The sequence below is a fragment of the Xyrauchen texanus genome, chromosome 13 (assembly GCF_025860055.1).
Source record: "Xyrauchen texanus isolate HMW12.3.18 chromosome 13, RBS_HiC_50CHRs, whole genome shotgun sequence".
Classification (NCBI taxonomy): Eukaryota; Metazoa; Chordata; class Actinopteri; order Cypriniformes; family Catostomidae; genus Xyrauchen; species Xyrauchen texanus.
Window position 1 is genome coordinate 24637113 of NC_068288.1, and position 27184 is coordinate 24664296.

Sequence of the window (27184 nt, forward strand, 5' to 3'; positions counted from 1 at the left end):
AGATTATGGATAGGATTTGGGTGGAAAAATATTAAATGTCAGTCCATAATGTTCTTGGCAGACAATGGCGGTTGATATTCGACATTTAAACCGAACAATTTCAGTCTGAACATCATCTTCTCAAAATAATTATATATACACTACCAGTTAAAAGATTTGAAACACTTGACTGAAATGTTTCTCGTGATCTTTTGATCTGAAAGCATATGCTTAAATGTTTGAAATTAGACAAAAATATAATTGTGCCAACATATTAATTTATTTCATTATGAAACGAAAATGTAATTAAAAAAAAAAGTTTTTGAAATGATGACTTGGACCGAATAATTAAGAAAAGCCAATAAGTGTCCAACATAGATGGGAGCTCCTTCAATACTATTTAAAAAGCATCCCGGGTGATACCTCAAGAAGTTGGTCGAGAAAATGTCAAGAGTACATATTTGCAAATTCTAGGCAAAGTGTGGCCACTTTGAAGATGCTAAAATATAACATAGTTTTGATATATTTATGGATTTTGTTTAGTCACATCATAATTCCCATAGTTCCATTTATGTTATTCCATTGTAATGATGACTGCTATTTTTCAAATATGTGGAGAAAAATAATAATAATAATAATTCTCTAAATCAGACTTATTTAAAATAAAGAATAAGTGTTGCCAAACTTTTGACCGGTAGTGTGTGTGTGTGTGTGTGTGTGTGTGTGTGTGTGCATGTTTATACTACATTGTGGGGACCAAATGTCCCCACAAGAATAGTAAAACCTGAGATCACCTATCTTTTGGGGCCCAGCCAGCTGCCCCCACGGGGAATGGCTTATTAAACAGACTAAACAATGTTTTTTTGAAAATGTAAAAAGGTTTCGGTGAGGGATAGGGTTAGGAGATATAAATTATCATTAGATTTGTATAAAATCCATAAAATCCATGGAAGTCTATGGAGAGTCCCCACAATGATGTGTGTGTGTGTGTGTGTGTGTGTGTGTGTGTGTGTGTGTGTGTGTGTGTGTGTGTGTGTGTGTGTGTGTGTGTGTGTGTGTGTGTGTGTGTGGATGCCCATGTTCATTACATATATTTCCCCCATAAGTTAACCCAGAAGCGTCATAGTTTACCAAAATCAAATTACTTTTTCAAAATTATGATGATGATGATGATGATGATTATATAATTATTGTTATTCGGAACACAAGATGTTTTAAAGTGCGCTCGGTATTTCTTGACCATTCAAAAACTTTTACTCCTAAAGAAACGGATAATACATTGAAAAAGGATGTTTAAATCATGCACACTCACGTGAGATGAAGACACTGATCTCAGTAGGCCTATTGTTATTTCAATGGTGCGGTTCGCATCATGGGCTATTTCTGGGTAATGTTGTGAAGCAACTTAATAACAACCCATTGTTATTGTAATTATGTCCTTTGTTAATCATATCAGAATGTAATATGTTGCAAATATTGACAGTGTTATGTAAAGTATGATTGTGCTACTTGTTGGATTTAATAATTTCTCAGTTTACACGGTCGTGTCTACTACAATATTTACGGCAATGAAGTTCTGAGCTCCGCGATGTGTTTTCTCAGCGCGCGCTGTCATGCAGGTGGAATTCAGTCCAGACTCAACCACATCAGTATGAGCACAGCTCCTGTCCAGACCTGACTTCATCTCCGAGCGTCTCATCCATTATTATTTACCCTTACACTGTCATGCACAATCGAGGAGTTGAAACTGCGTGTAGATGGAATACATTTGGGCGGTCGAATCATCAAATAGACTCGCATTATTCTCAGGTGGTCTGCTTTTCCCACTTAAGGAGATGTTATATACCGCATTTGGAAAAGAGGACTGCCGTATGACTGTTTAGAATATTAATCAGGTATGTCACTGTCATGTGTGATGCCGTTCAGCTCAGTTGACGCAGCTGTTATGTGTTTTCTTGTGCGTTGTTCATGCATGCGCGGATTTCAGCAATACTGAATGACTGATACTGCATGCAAACAATTAAATGTTGCATGTGCTTTTCAGGCATAATACTGGCTATATCAGTGGGCAAATTGTTACTTTGCCAAGGTGCTGGTTATTTTACAATTCACAGGAAAAATCAAACAGCATTACCCTTTTTCTGTCTTTTTGACAGTTTCTTTTGGGAAAGGCCTTTTTTTTTTTTTAAATCATGGAGGAAAGCAATACCAGTGAATCAGTGCCAGATTTAAAGGATCTGGAGGTGAAAGTGGGGAGGAAGACACCGGAGGGACTCCTGAAGTGGATGAGAGAGGACCACAAGATCATTTCTCATCATCACCAGACAGAGAGCACTGAGACAGAGAATAAGGGCCTGGACGAGAAGATCCAAAAACTTAAATTGGAGATGGTAAGACCCCATTCTCCATTTCTTAAAGGATATATTTTATTCAAATAAATTAGAATAATACTAATAATACTAGTAATTACACATTTTGGGGGAAGGGCTATGAAATTTATAATTTATTGTTATTGTTTGTCACATATCTATAGAAACATATATACATACTTACATACTGACTGCATTCATCTTTTCATAAACATGCAGGGAGAAGCCTGCAGCCTGTTGTTGTTGTTTTCTCATTTTGAAGGGTCCCAAGTTCCCAACCCAAATTCCACAAACCAAATCACCCAGACGCTAAAGAATTTCTCACAGCATTGCCAAATAGTAAAATGTGCATTGAAACAAGGCCCAAAAATGTCTAACAAGGAATATTTATGTTTTTTAAAATGTTGAATTACAGTTGCTTGCAACCACACATCTGTAATGAGGTTAAAGTGGGGGATTGGCACGATTTCCATAATTTCCTCAATAAGCTGCTGTTTTCAACTGTTCATATTGTAAACCAAATAACTTAAAGCTCTTAGGGCATGTACACCCTCAACTGTGTGGACTGGAGAATTGTTTTAGTTAGGGTAATTAGATTGTTCCCCAGTGGAATGCAGAGCCATTAAGGAAATGGACCCTGATGTTGTTGCTATGGTGCTTTTGAGTGGGTCAGTTCTTACAAGGGCTCAAAGCTGTCAAGATTTATGCTACTATCAGCTGCCATTTCTGATTTGAGGAAGATATGTTTATTAAAGGAATAGTTCACCCAAAAATGAAAATTCTCTCGTCATTTACTCACCCACATGCTTTCCCAGATGTGTATGACTTTCTTTCTTCTGCAGAAAACAAATGAAGATTTTTAGAAAAATATTTCAGCTCTGTTGGTCTTTTCAATGCAAGTGAATGGTAGCCAGCACTTTGAAGCTCAACAAAGTACACAAAGGCAGCTTAAAAGTAGCCTATATAACTCCAGTGGTTTAATCCATGTCTTTAGAAGTGAAACAGATCAATATTTATAGTATTTTTTGGAATATAAGTTGGGTTTTTTCATAATTTGAAAGGTCCTGCGACTTGTAGTCTGAAGTGACCTATACATACATAATCTTTCGGCTATGTTACCGGCTGGTTAAATACACTGCACAATAAAACACATATGCTTACAAACAGATGAAAAGAACAGTCATGAAGATGGTAGTAGTGTTTTATAGTAGTGTTTTAAGTAAAGTAAACGCTAAAGTTACAACACACTCATAGTAAAAACATTCAGTCAGATCCACAGATAGACATTTGCTAACATTAACAAATTAATAGAATTCAACAGGCATACTGTTTAACTCACTGACTAAAAGCTGTTTATTTGTGCACAGCAGAGAGGTACAACAGATGTGGCTTATTTTTAGTGTTTTTTGTAAGAAAAAAGTTAATAAATACCACTTAAAACAATTAATTCAAACCGTAATAATCATTTGCAATGAATGATTTTGGAAGTATTTTTGATCAATTTAATACATCCTTGGTGAAAATGTCATTGTGTTCTAAAAATGGAAGTGTATATACTATTTAATATCATTATCATTAAGTAGCCTGTTACATAATTACATGGAATTTTTTGGCAAACTACTTATTTACTTTTACTTGAGTCATAATATTTCTCATTACTTCTACTTGTATTCAAGTGAATTTCTTCATTAGGAGTACTTTTACTTAAGTAAAAAAAAAATGTGTACTCTTTCCACCACTGGTGTTCAGCAGAAGAACTTCATACATATCAGGCATGGCATGAGTGTGAGTAAATTATGAGAAAATACATTTTTTTATGTGAATTATCCCTTTAATTTGGCGTCTTGATGATTGCTGCTGAATCATCACTGGAAACAAGCAATAGTATTGTCACGATTCACTGTTGTCTGGCCTGTGTTTCTCCATTAATCTGTACTTTGTTCATTTTATTAAATACACAAAGGATAATGACTAAATGAAACACAGGTGAGGACAATGAAGGACAGCTGGCAGAGATGAGAGCAGGGAATTATGGGACGTGTAGTCCGGTAACAGATGACAGGGGTGAAACTGGCCAGACAACAGTGAATCGTGACATAAGTGTAGTCCGGGAACAGATGACAGGGGAGAAACACAGGCCAGACAACAGTGAATCTTGACAAGTATATAGTATGCTTATAATCAACAAAATTGTCTACACTGCTGGTGCTCTACAATCTTCTTTTGTTGTGTCACATTGTATCGCTTGCATCGCTTGCTTCTAGTGTAGACAGTTGATTTTATGTTGAATATTATGTTTTGTTCTCTTACGAGAGGTTCTCTCGTATTGCGTAAGCTAGCTTACGCTACGGGAAAGATTCATCTTTTCTGAGATATTGAAGCCAAAAAAATTATCCTTAATTTTGTATCATTTGTCAACGCAGTGCAGCAACTGCAGACCTTGAGCGGGCTAGCTAGCGAGCTCATTGGTTGCTCTGCGGCAACTGCTGCAGCCTATAGACGAACTTGGGCGAACTCGCGTCCAATGAGAGGTGTCCGCGCGCTTACTGCATCAAAGCCCGCCAAAATGGGCGTGGCTAGAGTGCATATAAGCGTAGTTCGTAGGCTGGAACCCTGATTTTCATCTCTTCAGTGAAGCTCTTCGCATCTCTGAACTGGAAGCCGCATCGCCGTTCGAGGGGCATCTAGCAAGCTTGGACAGCGCTCGAAGAAGCCGGCCGTCTCCGCCACCTTCAGCCATCCTGCGAGCTACGCCATCCGGCGACGTATCCTTTTTTAGAGCAAGCTAGTTCTTAACGAACTTCACAAAAGAGTAACGAGCGTCTTTTTTAAGATGCCTTGCACCACTTGCGCTTCATGCCGCGCCCCTCTCAGCACCGGAGACCGCCACATCATCTGCGCTCTCTGCCTGGGACTGGGGCATGCAGAGCTCACCCTCGCTGAAGGCGGATGCGACCTCTGCGAGGAGCTTCCGATGTCGACCCTGCGGGCTCGACTCGAAGCGCTCAGAACCGAAGCCGCCGCGCCTTCCGTTCCGCCAGCGCAGGAAAAGCGCCCGCTCCCAAAGGCTGCCAGAACCGGTGATAGAAGCGACTGCCTCGCCGGAGCCTCTCCCTCGAGCATCACTCTCACCCTCCCGCCCCGGGACGCGCAGTTGCCGCCCAGCGGCCGCACTGCTGCCATCTCGGAGGACGAGGCAGAGGATAAGGGCTGTTCCATCATGGCTCGGACAGCGAGGAGTGGTCAGGCTCCACGCCTCCTCCTCGGCCCAGGAATCCAGCAGGACCAGCGCCGGGTCGAAGGGAACTAACACGCCTCCTCACACAGGCCGTCGACCGCCTCGGGCTCGAGTGGTCACCGCCCCTGAGCAGGCTCCCAACAGACTTCGATGGCTGCTTTCTTCAGAGCCGTCGCCGCGCAACACCCGCGGCCGGGCCGCTCCCTTCCTGCCGGAACTCCACACTCAAGGGCTACTCCTCCATCCCCCCGGTCAAGGATTCGGTAGCAGCACACCTTTTCCCGCCCTCCGCGAGATGGCGGTCTAAGCCAGTGCTCCCGTCTAAGGCCTGCAGAGCGACTTCCGCCTATGTTGGCGCGCCTATTCCGCCGCCCGGCCAAGCGCATCTGCTCTGCACTCCATGGCCGTCTTACAGATCCTCCAAGCGGACCTTCTTCGGGAGTGGGATGAGAAAGGCAGGCACCCAGAGGCTGTTACAGATCTAAGAAGCGTGACGGACCTGCGCCCTTCGCGCCACCAAAGCTGCAGCCCAAGCTCTAGGGAAGTGCATGGCCTCGCTGACTGTGACCGAGAGACATCTGTGGCTAACGCTAGCTGACATGGGAGAAGCAGAGCGCTCCACGTTCCTCAACGCACTGCTCTCTCCGACCGGTCTCTTCGGCTCCGCGATGAGTGGCATTGTTGACCGCTTTTCAGAAGTCCAGAAAGCCACCCAAGCCATGAACCTCTTCCTGCCACGTCGCGCTAGCTCCTCTGCAGGCCGCCCACGTGACCAGCCTCCTGCACGAGCCTCTTCACAGCGCCCAGCTCAACAAAGTCAGACTTCTCAGCGTCGACAGGGCGGCCACCCTTGATCGCGCTCAGACAGCCGCCGCAGACCGCCGCCCCCCGCGGGCCTCAGTCTAAGGTTGCGCTGAAACCTGAGCAACCGAAGTCCTCCTAGCCTTGTTGAAAAAGCGGCGGCTCAGTCCGCCGCGGCGGACCACCGTCAAAGCTTAGCCCCTGTCAGTCCCCTCTCTCGAGGCTACTACAGTGGTGGATTCAGCAGCCAACAAGCCGGTGATACTGCCGGCTTGCCTGCACTCAAGCGCCGTTTTCACGGCGACCCAAGAAATCTTGTAAAGAGCAAACATGCCTTATGTGTAGAAAATGTGCCCACAATCCAGTGTTCACCCCTACACACAAGCATTACACTTCCGATGTTCCTATCAGAGCCCACTCACATAAAGCGGACACAGCCCGCTCGAGTGTTAGAGTCAATAAGCGCCCCACGAATCCGTCGTGGCGCCCATTCTCTGCCGGCTCTGTCACACGGCCAGCAAACACTTCTCTGTATGTAAGTCCCGTGCCCATGACTATGCTCACGCATCACTTAACAGATGTGACTCTTTCCCCATTCACCTCAATCGGGAAGTCACTCACAGAACAGCCTGTCCCTGCTGTCTGCGAGCAGTCATGCATAAGCACAGTAAGCGCACTCACACATTCTGTTCAGCGCGCTGTGTGCGGCAATCAGGGCGATTTGGCCATTCACCCTCTAGCGTTACGCTTCAAAGCATGGGAAGCTATCCCAGGGATATCCAAATGGGTGTTAAGCACAATAAAACAGGGCTATTTGCTACAGTTCGATCGCCGCCCTCCCCGCTTCAGAGGGCGGCTCGAAACTATTGTGAACACGGAAGCAGCCTGCATGCTTCGTTCAGAAATAACAAATCTTCTGTGCAAAAGGGCCATAGAGAAGTGCAGCCTTAAGCTGAGCGAGTCGGGGTTTTACAGCTGTTATATTCTTGTCCCCAAGAAAGACGGCGGCCTCAGACCAATATTAGATCTCAGGGGTTTGAACAAGGTGCTTGCAAAAGACCGTTCAAAATGCTTACAATCAGGAAACTCCTCGCGCTACGCGCCAGGGGACTGGTTTATCTCTCTCGATCTGAAAGATGCCTACTTTCAGATTCAGATAAATCCCGTTACAGGCCATTCTTGAGATTAGCCCGGCGGCCAGGTTTATCAATACACCGTCCTTCCGTTCGGCCTGTCTTTAGCACCCGTACTCTCACGAAGTGCATGGATGCGGCGCTTCGCACCCCTGCTGGAGTCAGGGCTTGCGAATTCTGAACTATTTGGACGACTGGCTGATTATGGCACAGTCACATACGGAGCTTCTGTCTCACAGAACAGTTCTCCTCAGCCATCTGAACAGTTTGGGTCTTGCAGTCAATTGGACCAAGAGCTCACTACAGCCCAGTCAGGCAATTTCCTTCCTTGGAATAGAACTAGATTCCGTGGCAATGACGGCTCGCTTATCTACACGGCGCGCGCGTCATCTCGACAGACGCGTCCAACACGGGTTGGGGCGCAGTCTGTGAGGGCTCTCCGGTTTTTTGGCCTATGGTCAGTTCAGGAAAAGCTCCTTCACATAAATTGTCTGGAAATGATAGCGGTCGAGTACGCGCATGTGCGCTTTCTCCCGGTCATTCAGGGTCACCACGTCCTGGTCCGTTCGGACAACAGATCTGTGGTATCCTACCTAAACCGTCAGGGCGGTGTCAGATCCAGGAACCTCTTCCATCTGATGAAACGCATACTGAGTTGGTCCCAGTGCCACCTGCGCTCGCTGAGGGTGACGCACGTGCCAGGCCTCCTGAACGACGGCCCAGACAGACTGTCCAGAGACAATATTCCTCCAGGGGAATGGTCCTGCACGCTCAAACAGTCCAGAAGTTATGGCGCACATTCGGCAGAGCAGAGATAGACCTCTTTGCGTCAGAAGAGAACTCTCACTGCCCAATATTTTACTCAGCGAGGACGCGCTGGCCCAGGACTGGCCCAACCACCCACTTTACGCCTTCCCTCCCGTCTCGCTATTGCCACAGGTAATGCAGAGGATCAGGAAGCAGCGTCACTCGGTGCTCCTCATAGCCCAGCGTTGGGAGAATCAGACATGGTTCCCGGAGCTTACGCAGCTGTCACTGACAGCGCCGTGGCCCATCCCAGTGAGAGCAGATCTCCTCTCTCAAGCTCGTGGCGCGATCTGGCATCCCCACCCAGAGCTGAGGCTGCAGCGTGGGTGATCAGCGATTACCCGTCGCTCTGCCAGAAGGGGTAATAAACACCATCATACACGCTAGAGCCCCTTCCACGAGAAGACTCTATGCATCAAAATGGTCTGTGTTTTCAAAATAGTGCACCGACAGAGACCTGGACCCACGGACATGTGGGGTGTCGTCGCTGCTCATGTTTTTACAAGAGCTGCTGGATAAGGGCAGATCCCCATCCACGCTCAAAGTGTATGTGGCGGCCGTCGCGCGTTCGCTGAACCCTGCACGGCCAGTCACTGGGAAAAAAAACGAGCTGGTCATCTGCTTCCTCAAGGGAGCTAGAAGGATGAACCCCCCGCGCCCCCCATCGGTTCCTATCTGGGATCTTTCTATAGTTCTCAAAACTATGAAAGCCCCCCCTTTCGAACCGCTTCAATCCGTGGATTTGAAATACCTTTCACTCAAAACCGTTTTTCTGACTGCCCTGTCATCAGTCAAACGTGTGGGAAACCTTCATGCGCTGTCTGTCAGCGCAGCGTGTCTTGAGTTTGGACCAAGTGACTCCAAGGTCATTTTAAAGCCTAGACACGGCTATGTTCCCAAGGTGATCGGTACTCCTTTCAGAGCACAGGTCATTTCCCTATCTGCGCTGCCAGCATCCGATAGCGACGCGACGCCAATCTCCTTTGCCCAGTCAGAGCACTGAGATTGTATACTGCGCGCTCGCCTCTTTCAGGCGCTCTGAGCAGCTTTTCGTTTCGATTCGGGCGCACCAAAGGTCTCGCCGCCTCGAAACAGACACTGTCTAGATGGATAGTGGACGCTATTGCTGCCGCATATGCATCAAAAGACCTGCCATGCCCGTTGGGCATTAGGGCTCACTCCACTAGAAGCATGGCCTCATCGTGGGCATGGTCCAGCGGGATTTCCATTCACGACATATGTGTGGCAGCGGGCTGGGCTTCCCCCTCCACCTTTGTCAGATTTTACAATCTGGAAGTGCCCGCCCTGTAGGCAAAACTACTAGCGGTTTAATACGCTACAGCTCCCCTGGTGAGCTGCACTGATGGGACTCATTCCACACAGACCGGCACCGCCGCTCTGTCGTTCCCTTCCCACTATGTGCTTATGTATTACACACACACTGGCTTGCACGGCGTTGACAATGGGTTCCCGTAGCGTAAGCTAGCTTACGCAATACGAGAGAACCTCTCGTAAGAGAACGAATCGGTTGCCTAACATAACCTCGGTTCTCTCTAGATGAGGGAACGAGTATTGCGTAGCCGGCCGTGCTCGCGCCACGAGCGACTTCCGCTTCATTCAATGAAAACCAGGGTTCCAGCCTACGAACTACACTTATATGCACTCTAGCCACGCCCATTTTGGCAGGCTTTGATGCAGTAAGCGCGCGGACGCCTCTCATTGGATGCGAGTTCGCCCAAGTTCGTCTATAGGCTGCAGCAGTTGCCGCAGAGCAACCAATGAGCTCGCTAGCTAGCCCGCTCAAGGTCTGCAGTTGCTGCACTGCGTTGACAAATGATACAAAATTAAGGATAATTTTTTGGCTTCAATATCTCAGAAAAGATTAATCTTTCACGTAGCGTAAGTTAGCTTACGCAATACTCGTTCCCTCATCTAGAGAGAACCGAGGTTACGTTAGGTAACTGATTCGTTCTAATGTCATTTCATTATGTTCCCAATTAGTCACAAGCTAAAGCAAGCATACTGTCAATGCACTATAGTGCAGTAAGTGCAGTCAACACACACACACGCACACACGCACACACACACACACACACACACACACACACACACACACGGTGGGTAAATGCACATTAATCATTACAAAACACAAATTGCATAGATTTCCAAATAAAATCTTGCAAATGACTTTAGAAATTACAAATGGCTTTAAAACACTGGAAATACATTTCCACTAATCCAACAAACAGCTTTTTATTTATGCCACCTGTGATCTGCTTGAAGAAAGAACGAGAGAGGGGTGTCCTCAATGACTTTCAGCATCTTGGCTGCTGGTGAATGCAGCTTTCTCTCTCCCTGCCTGACACACAGATGGAAAACGCAGGGGATGATGTGCTGACAGATGGAGAAAGGGGAGATGACACTTCCAGTCTGATAGAGAGGGAAAAGAGGTAGGGAAAAAGAAAGAGAAACAGAGAAAGCAAAAGGGCTAGTGGGAGTTCATAGATGTTACAGTTTTTTTGGATTGCTTAAGCACGATTTTCAAAACAGGGCCCGTGTTTTCAAAACACTACACGCAATTAGCACAACCACACACCCAATTAGCAAAACACTACAGATCCTTTGCATAATTAAACACTCTTGTAAAAACTATACACTTCTGTTTAAAAACCACACTTTGTTACCATATGAAACACACACGTTTCACATTACTATACTCTGTTTGCACGAGTTACACTCTGCTGTGATAAACCTAAAACACTTTTAGCACATCTACTTCCCTATGATTAGAGTAGGCTACCATCAACAAAGTACAAATATAATGTAAATTCACCAAACACTACACAAGACCAATGTTGCAGACTGAAGAAACTCATTTATTTCTCAACACGCCCAAAATGTTGACATGGAGATTCAGAATACTGTAACAAAATGTCACTTTACGTATTGTAATGCAAGTTTACTGTTTACAGTTTTTTCTGATTGCTTAAGCACATTTTTTGTAACTATTGGCTATTTTTGCAAAACTCTACACACAAATAAGAAAACCTTTCACCCAATTATCAAAACATTGTAGTTCTCTTGCAAAAGCGAACACAGCTAGATTAACTCTTCACACCTTCAGTAAAAATGGTGTTTTCAGTATCAAACAGTAAACACAAGCCATCATCTACTAAGCACACAATGTGCCAACTACACACTGATGGTATGAATACAAAACACATCTGGCTTTTGCTTTCTCTGTGTACAGATGTCAATTTGAGGTCATACTTTTGTCATAGTGTCATGTAAACATACAAGGATCCAAACTTCAAGTATTGGTGTTTATTCACACTCATCAAAACCAAGACAAAGTCAGAACACAAAATAGTAATTTCACAAAAAAAAAAAACAATCAGCCTACATCATGTCGTCTTTCTGGGTCCGGCCACAAAATTTCGTCCACGTCGCATGCGATATCCTCCAGTCCAAGGCACAGGGGAAAATATCTCCTTGAATGCCGTATCCAGGCCTGACATGATGCCTGGTCAATATCTCCACATGCCTCCTCCATTGCCAGTAAAAGGGCTACCTGTTGATGAGGATGACGGTCGTACACTTTCCAGTGCCAGGCAGAGAAGAACTCCTCGATGGGATTTAAGAATGGAGAGTATGGAGGGAGGTTGAGTGCCATGAAGAATGGGTGGTCTGTAAACCAGTTGCGGACCAAAGCAGCCCTATGGAAACTAACATTGTCCCATATGATGACATATCGGGTATGCTCTGGTCACTGAACAGTGAGCATGTCATGCAAGGTGTCCAGGAATGCAATAATGTGTGCAGTGTTGTATGGGCCTATGGTTGCATCATGGTGAACAACACCATTTTGGCTTATAGCTGCACACATGGTTATGTTACCACCACGTTGTCCTGGGACATTGATGATGGCACGGTGTCCAATAATGTTCCTGCCACGTCTCCTGGTTTTACTGAGGTTAAAACCGGCCTCATCTACAAAAAGTAGCTCATGTCCCATGGCATCTGCTTCTAGTTCCATCACTCTCTGGACAAGACAAAACAAATGCAACACATCAGGCCCATGCACAGCACTACAGTATGCACTTCCAAATTCAGAACCAATGACACTATAGCTTACCTGCACATAGTCATATCGCAGTTGCTTTACACGTTCTGTGTTTCTCTCGAAAGGAACTCTGTAAATTTGCTTAATTCTTATTCTGTGGCACGCAAGTACACGACTTAGTGCAGAAATGCTTACACTGTGTATATTTTGAAAGATGGTGTCATTATCAATTATGCGCTGCTGTATTTCACGCAGTCTTATTGCATTATTGGCAATCACCATGTTCACTATATGGGTCTCTTGCTCTGGAGTGAACATTCTTCCTCTGCCCCAACATCTGGACGTCTAGCAATTCTGTAAAGTAACATTTTCAGTATTTTTGCATGTATGGTACTGTTGTGTTTCTCATTAGAGTATGGCAGTGCTACAAAGTACTTACCGATTCTTATTTCGAAATGTCCTAATGATGCTTGCCACAGTGTAGCGGCTCAAATTAGGCTGAACCCCTTGGCCAGCTTCCCTCAGGGTCATCCCATGGTTGATGACATGGTCCACTATTGTAGCTCTGATGTCATCAGTTATTCTATTTCTTACCCTTCCTCTTTCCCCTCCACGTCCTCTCCCTCGGCCTCCTCGGCCTCCTCTGATTCTCACTCTTCTCACTCTTACTGCTCCTTCCATTGTACCCCACACAGACAGCTTACCTGTGGCTTATTTATAGTGCTTATAGGCTGATTGCAAAGTGAACTAATTATCTAAAACAGTTTTCACATGTGAAAGTGTGCCAGACAGTTGGCAAAATAGTGTTAATGATAGCCATACATGTGTATAATTTTGCTAGGAGTGTGTTGGAAATTTGGTAATTGAGTGTAAGCAGTGAGTTGTGTTTAAAGTTCTGCAAAAAGAGTGTTGTGCAGTGAATTGTCCCTACAGTTTTGCAAAGTGTGTGTTACAAAATTGCAAACTGAGTGCAAAGCAGTGTTTGTGCTTTTAGTTTTGCATACTCAGTGAGTGGTTTTGCTATACGTATTAATAGTTTTAGAAATTGTGCTACAAGAATCACGATTAGCGCTTAAGCATTCAGAAAAAACTGTAAAAAAAAAAAAAAAAAAAAAACTAGACATTGTCTCTTCGCCTAGCTGGATCTGGCCAGAGAATTTCATCAACATCGCAGGCAATGTTGTCATTAGCAAGACACCTTGGAAAGAAACGTCTTGAATGACGAATCCATCCTTGCATTGCTGCTACCTCCATCTGGTCACAGGCCTCCTCCATGGCTTGGATGAGGGGTACCTCAGCCTGGAGTCGGAGATCATATACCTTCCACCGCCATGCCGAGAAAAACTCTTCTATAGGGTTGAGGAATGGAGAGTATGGTGGAAGATATAGGACGGTGAAATGTGGATGTTGCTGAAACCAGTTCTCAACCAGAGCAGAGTGGTGGAAAGACACATTGTCCCAGACAACAATGTATTGCATATGATCGATTTGATTTGCTGCTGTTATGTTGTGCAATTGGTCCAAGAATGTAAGTATGAGTGCTGTGATGTAAGGGCCCATATGGGCATGGCGGTGGAGGACCCCATTCTGTGTAATGGCTGCACAGAGTGTTATATTACCCCCACATTGCCCTGGGACATTGACTATAGCCCTGTGGCCAATGATGTTTCTTCCCCTCCTTCGTGTTCCCGTCAGGTTGAACCCAGCCTCATCTACGTAAATGAACTCATGCTGGATCTCCTCTCCATCCATTCGTAAAACTCTCTGAAGAACAGTGTCAGGCAAAATTGTGTAGTTCAGTGTAGATCTAGTATACATATTACAGTACAGTAAAAGATTATGAGACAGTATGCAAGATCACACTGCTAAAGTGAATACATATCTCTGCATAATCATGCCGCAGTCGTTTCACCCTTTCGGAATTGCGCTCGAAAGGCACTCGATAAATTTGCTTCATTTGAATATGTTTTTTTTTTAGGATGCGTGCCAGTGTTGATGTTGAGACCTGATGGATATCATTGAAACTGCCGTGGTTATTGACAGTGTTAGCTTGGAGCTGATTGAGTGTTATAGCATTGTTGGCCAAAACCATGTTTACTATCTCCCTCTCTTGCTGTTCTGTGAACATAAGAGGCCTTCCCCCTTGTCGTTCCTGACCCTCAATCCTATGTAGAAAAAAAAAAAAACAGTATACAATAGTACAGTAATTTCACAGGAAAAGGTAACATAAGTGCTGATAGTGCATAGAATACAGTACTGTAAGCAGTTACTGAAACCGTGCAGATGTTTTTGATATGATGATATTTTTACAATACCTATTTTCCAGTCGAAATGTTCTTATCACACTTGCCACTGTGTATCGGCTTAGATTTGGCTGTACTCGCAGTCCAGCCTCCCTCAGCGTCAGGCTGTGGTTGACAACGTGGTCAACCAGTGTTTCGCGGATCGCATTTCTCAGATTCGGTCCTCTTTGAGCACCTTCTTGTCTTCCTCTTCCTCTTCCTCTTCCTCTTCCTCTACCTCTACCTCTACCTCCAGCATGGCCTCCATCTCTTCCTCTTCCTCTGTTGATTCCTCCTCTGTTGATTCCTCTTCCTCCTCTTCCTCCCCTTCCTCCCCTTCCTCCTCCTCCTCCTCCTTGTCCTCCTCCTCATTCTCCTCCTCGTCTTCCTCTTCCTCTGTTGATTCCTCCTCTGTTGATTCCTCTTCCTCCTCTTCCTCCCCTTCCTCCTCCTCCTCCTCCTCCTCGTCCTCCTCCTCGTTCTCCTCCTCGTTCTCCTCCTCGTCTTACTCTTTCTCTGACTCTTTCCATTGTGCTTGAAGACCGATGAACTCACCTGCTGCTTTTTATAGTGCTTATACACCTGATTGGTGTGTCTACAATTAAGCAAACAAGTGTTTGCACACCTGATGACTGTGTTGAACCAATTGGTTGGACGGTGCGGTAATTTGACAGTCAGTGCTTTGGTATTGCAAGGAAGTGACTTCATGATAGATTTTTGTGTGTAATGTATGTTAAGTGTGTTTAGTGTTTTGCAAATCACTGTTTGTAGAGTTTTGCAACAAGTGTGAGGTTGACAATGTGCTTATAGTTGTGCAAATATGGGCTGATGTTTTGCTTCTTGAGTGTAAGGATTTGCTAATAGTGTACAGGTGAAACTCGAAAAATTTGAATATCGTGCAAAAGTTCATTAATTTCAGTAATTCAACTTAAAAGGTGAAACTAATATATTATATAGACTCATTACAAGCAAAGTAAGATATTTCAAGCCTTTATTTGATATAATTTTTATGATTAAGGCTTACAGCTTATGAAAACCCCAAATTCAGAATCTCAGAAAATTAGAATATTACATGAAATCAATAAAAAAAAGGATTTTAAATACAGAAATGTCGGCCCTCTGAAAAGTATAATCATGCATATGTACTCAGTTCTTGGTTTGGGCCCCTTTTGCATTAATTACTGCCTCAATGCGGCGTGGCATGGATGCTATCAGCCTGTGGCACTGCTGAGGTGTTATGGAAGACCAAGATGCTTCAATAGCGGCCTTCAGCTCTTCTGCATTGTTTGGTCTCATGTCTCTCATCTTTCTCTTGGCAATGCCCCATAGATTCTCTATGGGGTTCAGGTCAGGCGAGTTTGCTGGCCAATCAAGCACAGTAATACCATGGTCATTGAACCAGGTTTTGGTACTTTTGGCAGTGTGGGCAGGTGCCAAGTCCTGCTGGAAAATGAAGTCAGCATCTCCATAAAACTGCGTTGACTCTGGACATAATAAAGCACAGTGGACCAACACCAGCCGATGACATGGCTCCCCAAACCAACACAGACTGTAGAAACTTCACACTGGACTTCAAGCATCTTGGATTGTGTGCCTCTCCATTCTTCCTCCAGACTCTGGGACCTTGGTTTCCAAATGAGATGCAAAATTTGCTCTCATCAGAAAAGAGGACTTTGGACCACTGAGCAACAGACCAGTTCTTTTTTTCTTTAGCCCAGGTAAGACGCTTCTGGCGTTGTTTGTTGTTCAGGAGCGGCTTGACAAGAGGAATACGACATTTGAAGCCCATGTCCAGGACCCGTCTGTGTGTGGTGGCTCTTGATGCAGTAACTCCAGCCTCAGTCCACTCCTTGTGAAGCTCCCCACACATTTGAATGGCCTTTTCCTGACAATCCTCTCCAGGCTCACGGTCATCCCTGCTGCTTGTGCACCTTTTTCTTCCACACTTTTCCCTTCCACTTAACTTTCTATTAATGTGCTTTGATACAGCACTTTGAGAACATCCAACTTCTTTTGCAATTACCTTTTGTGGCTTTCCCTCCTTGTGGAGGCGTCAATGATGTTCTGCACAACTGTCAGGTCAGCAGTCTTCCCCATGATTGTGAATTCAACTGAACCAGACTGAGAGACCATTTAAAGGCTCAGGAACCCTTTGCAGGTGTTTAGCTGATTAGAGTGTGACACTTTGAGCCTACAATACTGAACCTTTTCACAATATTCTAATTTTCTGAGATTCTGAATTTGGGGTTTTCATAAGCTGTAAGCCATAATCATCAAAATTATATCAAATAAAGGCTTGAAATATCTTACTTTGCTTGTAATGAGTCTATATAATATATTCATTTCACCTTTTAAGTTGAATTACTGAAATTAATGAACTTTTGTACAATATTCTAATTTTTCGAGTTTCACCTGTACTACTTTTAATTTTAGTGTGTAAGCAATCCCAAAAAACTGTAAGAAGGAATGCATAGAGACAGAGCACACGTGTCATAGTGTGTTGTAAAATTAGAGATCCTCTCAATCCTCTCAAGCCAATGTTGCTGTGTAACAGAGAGATGTGTAAAGAGAGCTGCTGTTACTTTAGTGGAGTAAGAGAGTAAATGTGAGTTTTATTCATATAGACCTTATTCTGATATGAATAAGGTCTGTATGGGTTTGTTTTCCCATATCACACACCTACATGTGCATCTTGACTTTGATGTTTGTTTAGTGACTGGGAGTTTGTCTGCTTAAGACTTTATTTTATAGACAGTTACTGCAGTTGCCAAAAATGGCTATGTCAACATTGTTCACATACCTGACTGAAGGCTTGGAAGCCTCCTCATCTTTGAAGGGCTTTGTTCAAAGCACAGTAAGCCAAAACCGAAAAAATGTGTTATTATATATTGTATATTGTGATAGTATTGTGGTCTGTAAATGAGTAAATCTTGTGAAAACTGTAAAAAAATGTCTGAGTCTTATTTCACCACAAAAGAAACAGAAAAAATTGAAGTATATTTTGCATAACAAAATTAAGCCTTTGCATTGTGACATTATTTTCGTGACTATTAAGCACATTTGAAGTGTCTCCTCCCAATTTTCAGTAACTTACTGTAATGTGGAAAAAAAAATCTCAGTACAGTAAAAAATGTAAAATGAGAAATTATAAAGCATAATAGGGAGTATACAGTATTTCAGTATTAGTTGTACTGAATTTAATTTATGCAGATTTGAATAAAAATTGCTTCTGGACAGGATGATTTAATTACTATATTACAGTTATATATATATATATATATATCAAAAGACAATACATATAAAAACAAAAGAAAATATATACTGCATATAATATATTATTTAGATTTCATATATTGTCTTTTGATTTGATATGTACTGTCTTTTGATTTGGGGTTATGTGACCTGAACATTTCTCCATACTATAGCTGACCAAACAGCTCACCAGCCCAAATTGTTCACTAAACCATGATACATAAAAGTGGCAATCTGTTTGTAAAATGCATACTCATTTACACATGACACGTGGTGTTGTGTGCTACTTAACAGAGCAGGACATCACAGCATGGAAAATTAGCTTTCCAGAATTCCATGGATTAGAACACTAGACGTATGAGCTATGGTTTTGAGGAATGGGAAACTGGAATTCTTCTGGCTGTGAGAATAAAGAGCCATCTCCAGTGTGAACCTCAGACACTGTGGAATGCTCTCCCTAAGGAGAGTTTGTGGGTCACTGTGGCATTAAGTCTGGAACTGAGATGGAAGCTATGGAAGGACAGTCAAGCTCTTTTAAAAAGATGATTGCAGTATTAGTGACATTGCGATTGATTCCTTTTAATGATATCTTTGTTATTTGAACCTCTTTAGAAAAATAATGTGGCTTCTAGACAGTTGCTTCAGCTAAATTTCTCAATGAATGTTTGAACTTAAACAGTGCTAAAACCTCTGATGTATGTTCACTACAATGGGCAGATTTGCAAAAGCCATTTTTAACTATTCATCGTGGGGTCCTCTTGAAGGGCACTGCGAGAAGGGGATGCCATGCGAAGGGTCGTTCCAAACAAAAGTAAGATTTTTTTTCATATAGAAGACTGTTTGTGTAGGATACATTCATATAGTAATGCCATGCTCCCACATTAAGAGTTCTGTCCTTCTGAGTGATTAGAGCATTGGGACGATCACTTTCGATTGGAATTTGCCATTTGTTTCCAATCAAAACAGTTGACCTTTGACCCTTAAAGTCTAAATTACTTTCCTCTTTATTTGGCTACGTCGAAAGTCACGTACTGTCAGAGGATGTACTGTATTAGATGAAGAGCATACTTGGCACTTAAAAATTATGTTCTTTTGCAGGTGAGTAGTATGAATACATTCCTGGACATAATTGATCTGGGAATGTGGACTTTGTCCCGTGACCAGAATATATGATGTAGTAACAATAACAGTAAAGATGCAAGTACAATTTAACCACAAGGAACAATTTTCATATAGCACTAACAGTTGAAAAGAGCAGCCTAACTTGCGGTTCTCTGTGTGCGTTTTGAATGTGACTTCTCAGCAGCTCTAGTGTATTTATGGGATAGTATAGGGTTCAGTGGAGGCACACTTCAGAATCTCGGCAAATGCAGGTATTTTCCACCAACTGTTTATTGGATATTGAGGATTCTGACTCCCCGCTCCATTGACAAACTACTTTTGGCATACTATTTTAGGCAAGGATGCAATTGCTGATGCAGCCATTGTCTTTCTTATTTATGACAACATAAATTCAACAGGAATTATACATTTTTGTGATGCAAACTCTTGTTTTCAAACAGATTTTTCCTTTGTGATTTAATAATTCCTGCACTAGAGGGTTAATATTCTAGTATCCAAAATTACTGGCGCTGTACCTTTATTCCTGGAATTGCCTGATATAGATATAATGATGCAGACAGGCAGTTGAGTTGGGCAAGGATCATTGCTCACCACATCAGAGACAAGGAGAATATTTACGAGTGTGTTCATTAGTCTCAGCAGCGGAGACTGAGATGGAGTGATGAGGTTAAACCAAAATAAGAGCTAAATTGTTGGAGTCGGTTCTCTTGATCCCTCTTGTCTTTTAAATGTACTGTTTGCATCTTTCTTTATTTACTGTACAAAGTCTTATTTTATATACTCTCTAATGCTTGTTTGTTTTTGCTTTCTAAATTTGTCTCTATTCCCCCCTCCCCCATCTCTCTACCTCATTTGTTCCTTTTGTCTCCCATGCTCTCAGAATGTTCTCTGTTGTTTTTTGTACTCTAATTAGTGTGGTTGACGTCAGCAGTCCTCTAGTGCATTTATGTTACACAGCAAGCCTGATTGTATAGGGTAAGAGCACACTGTCCATTTATGACAGGCCCTTTGCATTTAAACTGATGTATATCATTCTGCTGGTCCTGAGTTTATTGGGATCCAGCACATTAAAGGATGATTCTGGTTCTTATTTCGATTCTAGTTAACGATTCTATTAACAGTACCATGATTCCCCCAACTGCCACCCCTCATTGACCTAAAATCTTTCTTATAAAATATACTGTTTGATAAAGTACCATTTTTGGTAAATGGTCTGCACTTATATAGCATCTTTTTAACCTTAACGGTATTCAAAGCACTTTACACTGTGACTCATTCACCCATTCACACATGAATGGCAGAAGAGCTGCCATGCAAGGTGCTAGCCTGCCATTGGGAGCAATTTGGGGTTCAGTGTGTTGCCCAAGGACAGTTCAGCATGTGGACCAGGATTCGCACCACCAACCCTGCGATTAGAGGCCGACCCGCTCTACCAACTGAGCAACAGCCGCCTCAAAAGAATGTAGACACTCAAGTTCATGCATTAGTCATAATCAAAAGTCAAAGAGCTGTTTTGTGAAATTATTTCTTCCTGAATATTATTCATTTCAGTCTTTAAAAATGAAAGAAAGTAAAAAAAGAATGGCACTTTAAGAGATGCCTGGTTACTGTAGCTCATTGGGTGCAGACAGGGCAGTATCCATTAGAGTTAGTGGGAACCAAAGTACAGTGGCTTTCAGACGAAGCACAGAATGTTCATGAGCACAGTTTTATGGGAGAGCTACTCAATCAGCAAGCAGAGTTCAGGAATTTGTATATTATATTACATATTTGGTAAATCCCTAACTTGCTGAAAATACTTCACTGCTGCCAAATGAAACATTATGACATCTTATGAAATTGACGATAACTTCCCTCACATCTTGACGGATACAAGTAATAAAATTAAAATCCATTCCAAAAGAACAGAAGGAAGGGATCTAAAGCATTTCTTTATTAAATAATAATGCATTGCTTCATTAAAGACACTAAATAATCAATAACATCCATTTAGACTCTTTATTGATTTGGCCTTAGGGGACCCAAGTGGAACCTGGTAAGGGAGGATTTATTTGAGTAAAAATGGATGTACACTTTCAAGATTCCTTGTTCCATAAACATATACTCTAGATGACTGATGAGAACTTAACATTAGTATGGAATTGTTCATTATTATAGATTAATTATGGAAACTTGAAGCTTGAATTTGGACATGCTTTTTTAGTTGTCTTGGCAATATTCATTTATGCAGTCTGATGCACTTGGGAGAGTACATATGCCATGATAAGTTTATTTATATACTATTCCCACAACTTAGTTACAGCATTAGCAAAATTTATAAGCATTGAACAGCATACTTAGATGTGTCAGATGAAGAAAACTGCTTAGCCCATTTGCTGTGGGAATTAGGAAGAGCAGATGAGAGTTTCACTTGGGAAATGGATGTTGCCAGAAGATCTATAAATCTCAACAGCATTTACGTTAATGGACCTCCGGCTCTGCAGACAGCAACAAGAATCCAGTCAGGCTTTTGAACCCCAGAAAATATTGAGTGAAAAGTAAAAGTAAAAACAACACTTTTTGGGTTTCACTCAATATTTTCTGGGGTCCTGGGGGTTCAAAACCGGGGTCCTGAATTTCACAACAAATAACCTACATTTTAGCTTGTTTTTCACCAAAACCTATTTTGCCTTCAGAAGAGTTGGAAGAGCAGGCCAAGATAGAATCTACTGACTTTTCTTTCACATTTTCTGTGCTGATCTTCAGTGCTAAATCTGCAGAAATCTGTTGAATAGATTTAAACATGGTACAATGTGTTAAATGGAGCTGAGAGTACTACAATCTTATTGATAGCTATTATCATAAAACACATCCATCAAAGTATTTTAAAAAATGAGCACACAAAGGTGTTAAAAGGGTGTGTTTTGAATTGTTATAACTATAATCATAGTTACTGAAAAATCAACACCCTTTATTTCCATCTTATCTCCTGTGCCCAGGCTCATCTACGAGCAGCAGATGTCAAGATCTTGAACCAGTTGCTAGCCTTGCATGAGGGAATTGAGGCAGTCAAATGGCTCCTGGAAGATCGTGGAATGCTCACCAGCCACTGCAGCAGTCTGACCAGCAGCCAGTACAGCTTAGGGGATGGTCCTGACACCTCCTGGAGGGGCAGCTGGAGCAGCCTGCAAGATCCCCATGACAAGCTTGACAACATTTCCATCGGCAGCTACTTGGACACATTAGCTGATGACCTGGATGAGTACTGCCCCTCCAGTGGGACTGATTCTATTCTCTGTCCTGCCTCTATGGGTACGGAGGGCTCCAGATGTACTGGAGGAGGGATAAGCAGTGCCACCGCATCTGCAACCAGATATCCACAAGTCAAGTCTGAGACTCCTAAGGAAGAAGCTCAGATTTGGAGTAAAGCGGTTTCTGAGACAGGGAGGCCACAACCTTCAGTCAACTATGACTCGAATCAGGCACAGCCCTCCAAGACCAAAGGAATCCTTGATAAAGCAGTGAAGCAAATGGTTGGCTCAGACTTATCCAGGGCCTGTCTGACTGAGAAGCTTGGGACGAGTTTGAGCCCTAAAGTGAAAACACATAAGAATGGCAAACTTGAGCTGGAGGCCTGCAAAATGAATGGCAAAGTTGAGCTAGAGGCCTGCAAAATGAATGGCAAAGTTGAGCTAGAGGCCTGCAAAATGAATGGCAAAGTTGAGCTAGAGGCCTGCAAAATGAATAGCAAGGTTCAACTAGAGTATGACGCACACTGGCGCTGGGTTCAGTCACAGGATGATGTGACATTTTTGTGATAATGTAGATTATTATCAAGCCAAAGGTGTTGATCAGAGACTGGTCTGTTTCTCTAGTCTCCACTGAGCTTTTGTTTGCAAACATTGATGTCAGATTTATTTGAGGACAACCTCTCAAAATAGATCTTAAAATGTCAGAGGTTAAGCGCCTGATCTGTGTGGGTCAAAGTTTGAAAACCCTGAATTATACATGGTGTTTATTTTTCTCAGTGTTAAAATACTTTTTCTTCTCCTCGCTTAATATGTAGAGATAACTATAAGCAATTCATCGGTTAAAGGTCCTGTAAGCGATTTCATCCATTCTACTTCCTTGAGACTGAGCTGTTGCTGAGCCATGCCCCCTCTTTCCAAAACCCAGCACTCCAAAGATAACAAATGAGCTTTAATGAGACCAATATTGTGCAGAAATGGATGTTTAAAACAACCGCAGCAAAATAGCGCCCTCAACAGACGACTGTTATGAACAACATGGCTTAAAAATGTCAGTAAGCCTCAATAATTTGCTGCAACTACAATACTATGAGAACGTTCAAAATGATTGACAGGTCAAAAGCATCATTGTCTGTGGCCCAGGGACACATTTTTATTTGCTGTTTACAGACTCTAGTGCTATCAGGTGAGATATCTTACGGTGTAGGAACATTTTTGCATATCTTTCCATGAAAAAATAGCTTACAGCACATTTAATTCCCCCAAAAAGTGTAAATATTGTTGCTCTCTGGTTCTGTTGAAACATTGCTCTGTTTATTTGAGCATCCCGACTAGCCCTACATTGCAACATTGTCTCAACCAATAGTGTGAGTTTGGGCCAGGTCTATTTGTACTCTGTCCAAGTGTTTGTAAACAAAAATGTTTTTGCAGTTCTGTTTGGTGACGTTTGGTGGCCCAGAAATGACACATTTCACCTTGAATTATATTATAGGTTATGTAGATGTTAAAGGATGCATGTTTCAAATGTCGGTTTTATATGCAAATCATAATCTTTTCTTAAGTGGCATCTATTTCCAGAATTTCAGCACAACTATTTATTAACAAGAGTCATCTTCTTCAATTGTTTTATTACTGTGCAAGTCAGTTACTTATATCCCTTAAATTATATAATTGCTCTAAACTTACTCTCTAAGCATATGTTGTTGCTGTTTTCTATTTTAAGGCCTGTCAGAGAGTTCATCTCTTAAAGAGAACTATAAAACAGTCCTCAGAAGCAATCAGTCCTCAGAAAAAAGTTAAGAAGATGACGAATCATGTATTCTAGTGGGCCGTTCAGACCAAATGCGTTCTTGCTTTAAAAAATAAATAAAATAAAAGCAATAAATGGAACACAATGCAGGTGCCTCGGGACTAATTTGTAAAATTTTAAATGTTTTTAAAAGTTCTTTTAACGCGACACAACATCTTAAAACCTCAACATTTATGCGGAAAACACTGCAAAAACAGTGAGTAATGACACAACTGACGCAATCACACATTCTGTTTGAACAGCCCCTTAGTCTGTTATTTGCTCATGTCTACATAATGCACCAGTGCTTACAATTGAAAAGAACATTGATCATTTCCTTAATATTTCCGAGTGGACCAAAGTTTGTTTAGCTAACACAAACCAAGAGGTTGAAACCACATATTTTTTACAAAATCACAATGAAATAGATGTTTTTTATGCTGTGGATGACCATTTTGTCTGACCTTTCTGGTGATTACAATAATGAAAAACAATAGGAAATCAAACAGGAGGAAATATTTAAATCATACTTAATTTACTACCAAAGTCTTAAATCTCCCTATAGTGCACTCTTTTGAGTTAACATTTTAATGTCACAAATTAATTCTGAATACCAAGCATGTTCCCATCTGTTACAATGTGACCCTGTTACAAAAGGCAGTGTCCAGAATAAGCAACACCCTTGAGTTGCCTTTGACAATTAATTATACAGGATACATTTATTAGACTAAAAAGCCACGCATTTCAGCACACAAGCCTTCATCAGGTTTTACTTCAACTATACATTGTCTTCTCCATGCACCAGACTGATTACTCTTTTCTGATGACATTTTCTCCATATCTAAAATGTTTATTTGAAAGCTGCTTGTACTATTTGTCTGTCAGAATGAATATGTAATCAATGAGTAAAATGCTGTAATTGAAATCTTTTAATCAGGTAAACTGGGTGTTAGGTTTAGAGCATAAACAACGATTTTGGAGTACTTGTTTTTACTAGTTCTTTTGATCGCCGATGCCAGAAACTTTGTGAACGTGAATGTCAAATATTGTTAATTTTACTGCACAGTTACAAGTAGTAATGTTCAAACAATCCAATTCCATGGAGAACAGTGATTATGCTGTTGTCTTGGAAGTGGCAGGATGCCATTTCCTTACAATGAGGAGATTTATTTTAGCACTTAAAGTGCAATTGTAATTTAAAGTTGCTCAGAAATGGCCAACTCTTACCAATTAATATAATTCTATATGTGGTGTAAATGTTTGGCTTGTCACGGTGTTAGCACTGGATATAATCCTGCATTGCCTGTTTTGTATGCAAAGAGAACTGCATTGTTATGAAATATATTTTTGGTCTAATTGAGCTTAGCTACAGAACTATCAGTATTCACTAATATAACATTTAGTGTTATGTAATAAAACATGGTACATGACAAAATGTTGGATTTTATTTCTAAACGTGAAAACCATGTATTCAGTTTGTATTTAGTAATGTGTGCAGTATTTATGCATTCATTGTTTTGTTTTCTGCAGAACAAGATGACAGTATTATAACTACAGTAAGCTCAGATCAGGCCCTCTCTTCATCTCACAAACACCCACTCTTAGTTAATAATGTCTCTGTGCCTCTTGGAAAAGGGTTTCCATGACTACTGAATATATATATGTAACTTTGTGTGTTGCTCAGCTGTTTGGTCAGAATCCAATAGAGCAATATAGACTGTCCAATTCCAAGGGGCTACAGTAAAGTGGATTATGGCAGGAATAGGGGAAGATATTGTGATGTGTGAGGGTAATCAAGAAGGACTGAAATGAAATATTGGATGAAGGATGAAATAAAAATAAAGATGCAAAGAAGAATGATTGTATAATATTGGATATTTTAGACATTACACAAAAATAAACACCTCTAAATAAGTCAGTAGTAAAGCTTGAATGTGATCAAATGAGACTCATTTGAGATTATGGCACCTTCCTGAATAATTATGAATAAATATTGTATGAGAGTAAAAAAAACACTGTATAAGATGCCAGAATGAAACATTAAAACACAAACCACTTTTTTGGAATATATATGAATAACATAATCAGTAAAATAACAATATTAAAAAAAAAAAAAAAAAAATGTATTCAGGGAGTAACTGCTTGGGCGACAACAGTAAAAGCATGAAACTATAACGAAACAAACTTAAGTTCCACTCTAGAAATATGGGTCTAACCCTTAAAAAAAATGCAAGTGGCGTGGGTCTAGGGAGAGTTTTCTTACGGCCACCAACACCTATCCTCTCTGGCACATACTTCAAGTAATTTGGCATAGTCTCCATTCATTTTGTTTGTGTCGCTAGAGGTAAAACAAACCACAGGTTAGATCATTGTCAAAACTTCTGTACATTTCAGCCCATGTGTGAAGAATACTGTGTGTTGTTGCCAACAATTTTACAATGTTGTACCAATATGGAGATGGAATTGTTGTATATTAGCATTCAAATGGAAAGAGATTCACAAATATAAATTTGGATCACAAATATATTGAACAAGATCCACAAATAAATTTTAGGAGTTTCACAAAAATAAAGTGAATTCACAAATAAATAAAATGAGATTTGCAAATAAAAAAAACATTTATAAATATATTTTTTAACTCACACACAACAATTTATTTGTGGATTGCTTCCTGTACATTTGTGGATCGCTACTCGCATTTATCAATTTTGAAACAAATCTAGTGTCAAGATGTACACACAAATCTACAAATAGTTGGACTCCACCCATTGTCTACTCAAGCCGGACTGGACTCACATCTCTTAATAATACACTGGTATCTGACGATCAACCAACTGTTGAATGTCAACACATCACTTCATATTTATTTCCAATGATTAATTTTTTCCCTTGAGGCGAAGACGTGCGCTCTTTCCCCAGTTGCATTCGCAAGAAGTGTGAACCCTGGATGTTCTTCCTCCCTAGCCTAGCGGCCGTCGAGTCCTCAGAGAGGCTCGCTGCAGTGGTCTAGTGGTGGTGTAGTGGTCTAAGCACATAACTGGTAATCTGGTAATCAGAAGGACGCTGGTTCAAGCCCCACAGTCCCACAGCCACCCCCATTGTGTCCTTGAGCAAGGCACTTA

The 27184-nt window shown here is 41.8% G+C and overlaps 1 protein-coding gene across 2 annotated transcripts; it reads left to right on the forward strand.

Moving 5' to 3' along the window:
• Positions 1–1609: 1609 nt before the first annotated feature.
• On the forward strand, positions 1610–25900 carry LOC127654187 (leucine rich adaptor protein 1-like). Of its 2 annotated transcripts, XM_052141255.1 has the most exons (4): positions 1610–1874; positions 2136–2369; positions 22025–22744; positions 22778–25900. In XM_052141255.1, the coding sequence occupies exons 2-4, from the start codon at positions 2172–2174 to the stop codon at positions 22841–22843; spliced, it is 984 nt and encodes a 327-aa protein (XP_051997215.1). In that variant the 5' UTR covers positions 1610–1874; positions 2136–2171; the 3' UTR covers positions 22844–25900. The 2 variants fall into 2 exon arrangements, with proteins under 2 accessions (XP_051997215.1, XP_051997214.1); XM_052141254.1 differs by having other exon boundaries at positions 22025–25900.
• Positions 25901–27184: the final 1284 nt, after the last annotated feature.